Source organism: Hemiscyllium ocellatum, chromosome 5, assembly GCF_020745735.1.
Source record: "Hemiscyllium ocellatum isolate sHemOce1 chromosome 5, sHemOce1.pat.X.cur, whole genome shotgun sequence".
In the NCBI taxonomy this organism is placed as follows: domain Eukaryota; kingdom Metazoa; phylum Chordata; class Chondrichthyes; order Orectolobiformes; family Hemiscylliidae; genus Hemiscyllium; species Hemiscyllium ocellatum.
In genome coordinates this window covers 63,335,851-63,346,235 of record NC_083405.1, presented here as the reverse complement: position 1 = coordinate 63,346,235, position 10,385 = coordinate 63,335,851, and the positions used below count along the sequence as shown (strand labels likewise).

Sequence of the window (10,385 nt, the reverse complement as noted above, 5' to 3'; positions counted from 1 at the left end):
GATCAAGCACATTTTTTCCTCTTGAGTTTCCTGCAGATTCATTCTAGCAGCTAGGTCCTTTGGGATCCATGATATGCAGGTGGACAGTCGGGAGTCACACTATACCAGGTTATTATCCAACAGGTTTATTTGAAATCACAAGCTTTTGAAGCACTGTCCCTGCATCAGATGAAGTGAAGAAAAGCATACAAGCACAGAATTTATAGGCAGAGGGATCAATGGGCATAGAGATCGAAAGGTCATACAAATGATGAGAGAGCAGTGTCCATAGGCTGAATAATTAAGTCTCTGCAGGTGACCAAAAGTGCCAGATAGGGCGAGCAAACTGTCAACAGCTGAATAGCAAATAAAGGGGAAGATCTGCAATTCAATTTGTGAGATCTTTTGTTCTCTCAGTCTATAAATTTTGTGCTGGTATGCTTTTCTTTACTTCACCTAACAAAGGGGCAGCGCTTCGAAAGCTTGTGATTTCAAATAATGCTGTTGGACTATAACCTGATATCATGTGACTTTGTCCTTTAGGAATCAGTAGTGGTGCTATTGAGCCACTCTTGTGAATGGATCACTCGGTGTATCCTCCAATTGGTATTCAACATGGAGTAGTGATTCTTCAGCTGAGGTAATACATGTATGTGGAGTGGGAATGAGATTGATGTAATGAGTTTATCAGTAGGAAATTTCCTTGCCCATGGTTAATCGCATTTCATAGGATCTGGAGTCAACATTAAAGACTCTCAGGACAACTCTATCTCAACTATATACCAACATTCTGCCATGTCTTTGGAGTCTGTCCTGCAGGTGGGACAGGACACATCCTGGATGATGATGGCAGTGTCTGGGACATTGTGTATGGTATGATCCCATGGGTACCTCAGGTTTTTGCTTGACTAATCTGTATAATAGCTTTCCTAATGTTGGCATTAGCCCCAAAATTTAATGAGGTGGATTTCAAGGCTAGGTTTGCCATTGTTTATTAATTGAATTATTTGGATGTCCACATAGCAACAGTCTAGAGCTCTGAACTACTGGTCCAGTGAGATTCTCATCATAACACCACCTGCCCCTCCTGACGGACAATCCTGTCAAGTGAAACTAACCCAGCAAAAAAATCTTGGAAAATTGACTCTAATGTCTGGAAAACATGCTGTGTGACATAATCATACACATGCATTTAGCTACATTCAGGAACATCTCTGGTGAATATTTTAACCAGATTAAGACCTTCCTTCAAATAACAGACAAATGCAAATTGGTACAAATGTGACAGTTATTTATCTAGTATTCATACATCCGGACAGCCAATACATTTAATAAAAATGTACATATGCCAAGAATTACCTTATTTGCATGTTGCAACATTTCCTGTTACATAGTACACAACAAAAAAATCCTAAAACTCTCAAATCTACTTTTTCTATTAATATTTTTAATGGAACATTAAATGAAAGTCATCTCCAGAGGCTGTGAAACACAACTTTTCCAGTCAGCAGACAAGCTGCGAACGAATGAAGAATCTCATCTCATATTTCATTTGCCAAGAAGGAAAAAAACACACTGCCTGCTGAATACATTCTGACTTATCTACATGAATTAAAAACAAAGGCACCTGGTTGTATTCAGAAAGCATGTCACCCATGGAATATGACAGGGCTCATTTACATAAATTAAACAAAGCAAAATAATTCTTGCCCTGGTCCCTGTCATACAATTTCTAATCCTAATGTAATTCACAAGATGAAATGCACCATGTATACGGATTTAAAAGAGATAGTCCCTGCATGTTTGCATCATGATAAATTTAATATTTCAGTTTAAACTCGTTATTTTAAAATCAATCCCACAGACCTGTATTTTTATAACAAATGTAACATAATAACTGATCTAAGGTTCTTCTCAGAGGCATTATGAAACAAAATGATACTAAGTAACAAAAAATGATAGTAAGACAGATAACCAAAAGCTTAGGTATTTTGGAATATATTAAAGAAAGAATGCGAGATTCAGGGGTTTAGGAAGTGAATTCCAGAGTTTGGGTCTCAGGCAGCTGAAAGCACAACTATCAATATGTTAAAATCAGTGATATTCAAATGCCAGTCTTACACAAATGAAGGAATGGGAGGGACGTGGGATTGGAGAATACAGAGGGAGAGATCATAGCCTAGAAAATTAGAAGAAAATAGAAAGGAATACAAAGACCAGTGCACTGCTTAAGTGGAAGCTAACATAGGTCAGTGAGTGGTGATGGGTAAATAGGATCTAGTGCAAGGTAGGACATGGACAAGGTTTGGAAATTTAAAGAAGAAAGAATGAGGGATGTCAAGTCTGGACGTAACAAAAGCATGAGCGAGGATTTCAGCAGCAGACAAAATGAGGCAGGGGCTGACATGGGGGTGTTGTTACATTGATGGAAATATGAGGTCTTAGTGATCACATGGATATCTGTTTGGAAGCTTGTATTGGGGTCAAACATTCTGGCCACCTTTAGATAAATGCAAGAGAGAAGGATGGAAATGGTAGCTGGGTCTGTACTGTGTTTGTATTGTGAACCAAAGACGTGACTCCAATCTTCCCAATATAAATTTGAGGAAATGTTTGCTCACCCAGAACTAGATGTCAAATGAACAGTCTGTTCTTGCCTCCAATTTTACCTATAGAAGCACATCTAATTATGTTCCATTGTACAAATTAAATAACTTTGGTGACAGTAGTTGACATACTCCTCCTTTCACTTGAAAGACATCTGGTATCCCTTTTCTAGCCTAATATTTGCCAGTTGGTATAGGCTGATGATGGAGATATCCAGAGAAATTTTGCAAAGATGCAGAATATGTTAACAGCAAGCAATTTATACAATGCTACATTCTATCAATCTCCCTGATGACTCAAAAACCTGGACGAAACTTTGGAAGTACAGAAAAATGAGAAGTTACTTCTAAGTTGATCATCAGAGCTGAAAAACTACAGTGATCTATTCTAGAGATCAAAGTGGAGGGCAGTGAAAAGAGAAGTTGACCCTGACATAGCTGGATGACAATATTAGAGAATGGTTTCAGAGGTGTATGTGGATGTGTAAGGGTAGGGCAAGACAGATAAACATTGCATACTACGTAGCCACAGAAAGCATTAATGGGCCGAATCAAGAGAGGTGATTGTGAGGCAAAACTGAGTGCTGTCAATTTACTTTGAAATATAATGTGTTTTCAAATGATGTTATAGAGGGCAGCAAGAGTTGAGAAATACATGGGAACCAACAATGGATCCTTGGAGGACACCACAAGTAGTGCTGCAACAGAAACCATTGATTAAGAGTGTCCAGTGAGAATTAAATAAGACAGGAACTAGTCCCACTCAGCAGAATTACAGTGAATTTATATTGGAGAAGGATGACCATAGATATTCAGTCATAGTCAGAGACAGTGATCAACTGTGTCAAAAGTCACACATAGGTTGAGAAGTATAAAGATGAGTAATTCACCATTGTCACAGTGATACAGGATCCCATTGTGACCTCTTTTTTTAAAAATTGTTTAAGGATGAGTCAAGAACTGGGAACCTGATTGTAGACATTCAAACATGGAGGAAGATGAGCATCAATGTAAAGGCCAACATGCTCAAGGTCCTTTGATAGGAAAGGGAAATTGGAGATGGAGGTCAGTTTCCAAGGATGGAGGAGTCAAGGGTTGACTCTCCAAGGAGAGGGGATCAGCGCATGAGTAGAAAGCCCTATCCACTGACAGAGGCAGGAAAGGAAGTTGGATTGTTAATAGGGTCAAGAGACAAAGAGATACATTTCATGAGCAAGATAAGCTTAAAGAGGGCATGAATGGAAATGGGAGTGAAAAGAATATAAAAGTAAGGGCATCTTGCTCCAATTGTATAGGACATTGTTGAGACTGCACCTAGAGTAGAGTGTAGAGTTTTGGTCTCCTTAGAGACTAGATTGGCTCAAATTGTACTCCAGCGCTCAGAGGGCCAGTTGGAAGCTACTCAATCTGTTGAAAATGCATTGGAGGTAATTTGACTCATTGAACTCCCATCAATATCAGTTCATTTTTCCAATGACTTTAAATGTTTGCATTTGTTTTCGTGACTACTGTTATGAAGCAATGTTTTCGAAGAATGATGCTGTATACTTACTAGGCAGAAAAATATCCAAAGGAAGACAACTCTGAAGAGTCATACCAGACTCTCTTTATTTATTTCATCTCTCCACAGATGCTGCCTCATCTGCTGAGTTTCCCCAGCATTTCTGTTTTTACTTTAACACAGCAACTGCATTGTCCCAGAAGGACAGACACCTCTACACTGCCTCAAAAGGCGAAAGTAGAAGATCCACCACTCCCAGCTTGGATTCATCCCAAAACATCAAACTCGAAGAACTCATATCACTTTAATCTTCACTGGACTTTTAAAATTATTAATAATATTTTATCCCACTTTGTACCCTAATTTTGTATATGAACCAGAATGCATTTGCTCATGTACGTGGGAGCACTTTTTTATTTTTAAATTAAAGTATAAATACATATAATTCTCCATTTTAAAACTTAATGAAACTGGTCTGTTTCTTTTCCAGTTACAGCACATACAATTAAACACTCATCAAACTGGCAAATGATTGCAATATTGAAGTATTCACTTTAAGTCAGAATGGAATCTCTGTCTGTTCACAACACACTAGTTCAACTAGACAAGTTTCCTAAACCTTCAAGGCACTCGGATATGTGACTAGATAGTACACTTCAATCTACTGCTGCTGCATATTGCGCTAAGTATTAGGTAATTATTGTCTATGACCCGTTGCCTAGTCACTGATATAATCACTCTCCCAGTTTGTTGACTGAACTTCACAGATTGAGAGGAAAACAGAATTAACATTTTGTTGCAAGACGTGCTGAGTATTTCCAGCACTACCGTTTTATTTTCAGATTTCTTGCAGAAATTTTTATTTCTTTGAGATCATCCCCTCCCTTGATTCTTATAATTGGCTCAGGGAGGAGCTCCAAACTTTCAGCAATCTTATCACCATGTTGGTCTATCTCCACCTCCATAACATCATGTATTTTTGGCCCAGCTTATCTGCTGCTGAAGCTCTCAGTTATACCTTTTTTAACCTATAGACCCAATTATTCCAATACTATCCATCACCTTCAATCCTCCATAAAAGGGTGCTCATTTTAAAAACTCTGATGCTTGTACTGAAATCACACCAAGTCCAATTTGCTCATTATCACTATGCTTGTTGACCTACATAACCTCCAGTATAGCAACATCAAAAGTTTAATATTTATCTTTATATCTCTGCATTGCCTTGCCCCATGACTTCCACCATTCCGACAACCCTTCTCCAACTGAAACTCAAGCATCTCAATTTGATGCTGAGCTGGTGCAGACACGTTGGGCCAAATGATGACGTTTTTTTTTTTAGATTAGACTACTTACAGTGTGGAAACAGGCCCTTCGGCCCAACAAGTCCACACCGACCCGCCAAAGCGCAACCCATCCATACCCTTACATTTACCCCTTACCTAACACAACGGGCAATTTAGCATAGCCAATTCACCTGACCCGCACATCTTTGGATTGTGGGAGGAAACCGGAGCACCCGGAGGAAACCCACACACACACGGGGAGAACTTGCAAACTCCACACAGTCTGTCGCCTGAGTCGGGAATTGAACCCAGGTCTCAAGCGCTGTGAGGCAGCAGTGCTAACCACTGTGCCACCGTGCCGCCCACTAATATTTATCTCCACTGTCACAATTCTATTATCACGTTTAATCGTACAGAATAGTCAGTTGTGCCTTCAGGTGTCTTGAACTTTTGCATCTTTAGAATGCCCTAAATTATTTTGCATCTGTCTCTCTTTGAGACAGTCCTTAAAATTGGCTAGTGAGTAAAGCTTTTGGTCATTTCATGTCACTGTGTGACATGTCACTATCAAATTTCACAGAATCCACCTATGGAGCACCTTGGGACTTATTGCTTTTTATTACACTAATAAATGTAAGTTGCAATTGAAATTGTTTATAAATCCCAACAGATCCCAAGTCTGCTCAGTTTCCTGACTCCCTCTCTCCTACTGAAATTTACATGAAATTGCATAATGTTTACTGAATTGTGAAAAGAGATGTTAATTCTAATTTGAAAATATTTAGCAGACATTTCCATTCACCTTCAGTAAAGGATTCCCTGAAGCAATACCTCAATGCTCTATACTTCGGGAACTTTCTGTTCTCTTTCTTCTGCCTCCACTGTTTGACATTTATTTGGCAATAGGCTAATTGTGCTACAACTTTTAGAGTCTGATGTATAGCATGGAAACAGATCCTTCAGTCTCTTAATTCAAAGTGGCTTTAGCTTGGATGACGACAAAACAAAATGATACTTGAGGGAAGGAGGATCATGTCAAATCAGCATTTCACCAGCTGTGGTATAATTGCAACAAGTACCAAGCTTTATTGATGTATCAGCTGGTACTCAGTTAGTAGTTCACCGCCTCAGAAGCAGAAGGGTTCAGGTTCAAGTCCCATTTCAGCTCTTGAACACAAAAACCTTGGTGTCAAGTATACTAAAGGAGCACTGCCCCATCAGAAGTGCAGTATTTTCAAACGAGATATTAAACCTAAAGCCCCATCTGCCTACAAGTGTTGATGCCAAAGATCTCATGGTTTGATTTCAGTAATGATCTAGGGAGTTAATCCAGTATTCTGACCAATATCTATTCCACAATGAATATCAGAACAAACAGATTATCTAGTCATTATCATATTACTGTTTGAGTTTCCTGAGCTCAAATTAGCTGTTGTAATTTCTACATTACAACAGTGACTGTACTTCAGAAAATACTCCATTGTCTGCTCTTTACCCATATAATACTGTATAATCTGAGCAGGCAGATTTGGTTTGATGTCTCATCTGAAAGACAGGACCTTAGGATACAGAACTCGCTCAGTACTACTGGATTGTCAACCTTGACTTTTCTGCTCAAGCCCCAATGAGCAACTTAGACCCAGAACCTTGTGATTCAGATTACTTTGTAAGGACTAAATTGATACAAACATGCAACTACGCATTGAGCCATGGACGAATTTAAAAATACAGGACAGACACTTCATCAGAAAATGAAAATGGAAGTTGATTTGTTCTATAACATTGCCTCTTTATTTGTACAAATTTTCCAACACTCCAAGATTGACTTATTCTCTATAAAATATCAATAGAAAAATATTCAGTAGTATTTCTTGCGCTGATGTATTTTTGTAGGCCCATTTATCATCATTTTAGGTATTGGTATGTTTATAACAAAATAGATGGACAGTTATATTTTCAGTAGCACATTCCTCATTTGTCCTGGGAAAGTCTGTTAAGTTTTACTAGAGCAGTTAAATTGATCTTTTGACCCTGCTTACATGAAATGAATTCAAAATGTTTTAAAAATTGCTACCTTGGACCTTGTGAAATTCTACTTTACAGCAATGGCAATTGCATTGTGGCCATATTACAACTGAAGTAATAAGAGATTATCTCCAGCAGAAAAGACTCATTTCTTGCCTAATTGCTTTAGATAATTTCACATCCAAAATGAAAGTTGAAATGGCTCTACACATACAAAAAACATGACTTGTTAACATTATCATAGAATCCCTACAGTGCAGAAAGAGGGCATTTGGCCCGTCAGGGCTGTATCAACCCACTGAAGAACATCACACCTCAACCTAGCCTATCCCCAAAACTCTGCATTTACCATGGCTAATCCACCTAGCCTGCACATCCACAGATGCTAAGGGCAATGTAGCACAGAAAATCCACATCTTTGGAATGTAGGAGGAAACCAGACCACCTGACAGAAACCCACACAGATATGGGGAGAATCTTCAAACTCCACACAGACAGACACTCAAGGCTGAAATCAAACCTGGGTCACTGATGCTGTGAAGGAGCAGTGCTAACCACTGAGCCACCTTGCTGTTTAATGCATGTGATCACAATCTATATGTTTGCAGTGTTCTGACATTAGTCAGAGATCAAACATAAGTAGATCACACATTTGAAGCATATCGTACCAGAGAAAGTGTAGCACTATGTATTAAGCAGTGATAACCAAACTTTTGGTTGAAGGATCTGTTTCCAAATGGATTAGTAACCAAGAAACCTCACATGAATATTATACAATATTCAAAGCTGGTCAACTTCCAATGTTGCACAACATAGGAACAACCTATCTGGAAACCTCTGGAAAAGCTGGAGCCTGTCATTACCCCTCCAGAAATCAGGTTTTAACTTAATTTTGATATGTTTCCAAAAACTGTTTGACTTGTTTTTGGTTCAGCACTCCACCAGGGAATTTCCTGGTCAATGGTTAAAAACAATAGAAACAGACTATGTAGTTGACTGACCAAATTCACTGTTTGTGTACCAAATGATTCTCCTTCCACCTCATGACATCTAACTGTTGTAATTCCAGTTTATTTAGCCCTCACTCTTGCAAATCTGTTTCCTCAAAATTATTTCTAAAAGTCATTGGAGTTTCTACTGAATGCCAATCTGGCATCTCGCTGGAACCATTAGATTACCAATCTGGAATTTTCAGGCCAAAATTTTTTGTTTGCAATTTGCATTGAAATAATAAGAATTTTTAATTAAGAATTTGTAAGAATTGCTGCTGGATAATATTTCATGTGTGTCACTATTACACAATCTAACCAGCAGACGACCACTGCTGTGTGTGACAGCCCGATTCATTATTCCCAGCTCGAGGTTGAGCTGTCTTTTTTCTCACGTCTTCCTAAACAGCTGATTAATACACCAACGCTCAACGTTATTCTGGGTCCCAAACTTCTCTCCACTCAGTGCGTATACCTTAAGAGACATATACCCCAACCCATATTCGCAAAACAAAATAACTATGCATTCCTTGAAGTAGGGAGTGTCAAATTTCATTTTGTGCAATGCAAAATTAATCTTCATTTTTAACACTGCAGCTGTTATTCTACATTCATTGTGTGAGCTTGCAGATATACTGATACAATTGCTCTGTAAAGGCATCCACAGAAAATGTTTGAAGGACTCTACTTTTTCCAGCCTCTCCCATTTTTGTTCCCAAATCGGGACTCCTGACGAGCTTTTCCATGGCTTCAGCGAAGGAGCTGGGCGACGGCTGCCGTAGAAAGCCGGTGACTTGGTCGACCACCGACTCCAGGGGTCCGCCCGAGTTCACGGCGATGACCGGCCGCCGACTGTACATGGCCTCCAGGGGCACGATGCCGAAATGTTCGTTGCTGGGAGTGTACAAGACACAGCGACAGCGGCGGAGGAGAGAGACCTTCTGCTGGTCGGAGAACGAGCGGAGGAAAGTCACCTTATCGGCCAGCTGCAGCTGGGTCGCCATCTCCTGCAACTCCCGGTAATGCTCGACGTTCTCCAGCACCCTCGGGTCGTAGCCCCCGGCCAGCACCAGGTGAACCCGCTGCCAGTCCTCCTGGCCTAACAGGTCCCGGAGGCAGTGCAGGGCCCGCAGGGCCAGGCCCAGGTTCTTCTTCCTCTCGAAGCGGTTGATGGAAAGGAAGATGAAATCCCGGCCGGGCCCGATCGGCGGCGGGGACAGCGGCAGCAGCTCCTGCTCCTGGCCCTGGCCCTGCTCCTGGCCGCCCGCCGGCTCGGCGAAGCTGAGCGACGGGTACAGGACATCGGGCTCCAGGTGGGACAGGGAGCGGAAGGTGCGCCTGAAGACTCCGGCTGTGAACTTGCTGTTAACCAGCACCAGGTCGGCCAGGCCTGTCGTGTACTCCTCCAGCCAGTCAATGGGGAGGCGGTAGAGCCGCTGCAGGGGGCCAGGCTTGCCGCTCTGCAGCAGCCGGTCCGGGAAGTGGCAGTAGAAGAGGACCCGCTTGGCTCGCCGGCACAACCTGAGCACGGGGATACAGGCCGACACCTGGTCGCAGAAAACCACGTCGAACTCCACGCCGCTGAGGAAGACCAGGTACCAGGCCACGTACAGCATCCGCAGGTAGGCGCACAGGGCCGAGCAGCGGCCTAGCAACGTCCGGGGCAACCAGTCCCCAACACAGTGAACAGGCAGCGCCGGCCGCCGGCACTCCGAGAAGCAGTGCGCATGATCAAAGTGAGCCGTCCAGATTTGTACACCGCAACCGCGCCTGCGCAGGGCCAGCGCCGCGTCCACCACCAGCCGCTCGGCGCCGCCGATCCCCAGGTCCGGGTGGAGGAATACCACCTCCACCATCGTCTCTCTCTCGCAGTCACAAACACTCACGCGTTTAGGCCTTCACCGCTCTCTGGGTTTACCGTGTCCACAGTGTCAGTGAGCAGACACTCCTCTCCTCCTCCCCGGAACAGGCAGGCTGTCCTCACTCAAGCCTGAATGTC

At 41.9% G+C, this 10,385-nt stretch overlaps 1 protein-coding gene across 1 annotated transcript; it reads right to left on the bottom strand.

The window, feature by feature from the left end:
- Window positions 1-1,367: 1,367 nt before the first annotated feature.
- Window positions 1,368-10,365, bottom strand: alg2 (ALG2 alpha-1,3/1,6-mannosyltransferase). The gene has a single exon (XM_060824817.1). The coding sequence runs from the start codon at window positions 10,240-10,242 to the stop codon at window positions 8,998-9,000; it is 1,245 nt and encodes a 414-aa protein (XP_060680800.1). The 5' UTR covers window positions 10,243-10,365; the 3' UTR covers window positions 1,368-8,997.
- Between the last annotated feature and the right edge of the window lie 20 nt (window positions 10,366-10,385).

What these genes read in the sequence shown, in the direction of transcription:
- alg2 (XM_060824817.1), bottom strand. Translation starts at nt 10,242, where the DNA reads ATGGTGGAGGTGGTATTCCTCCACCCGGACCTGGGGATCGGCGGCGCC.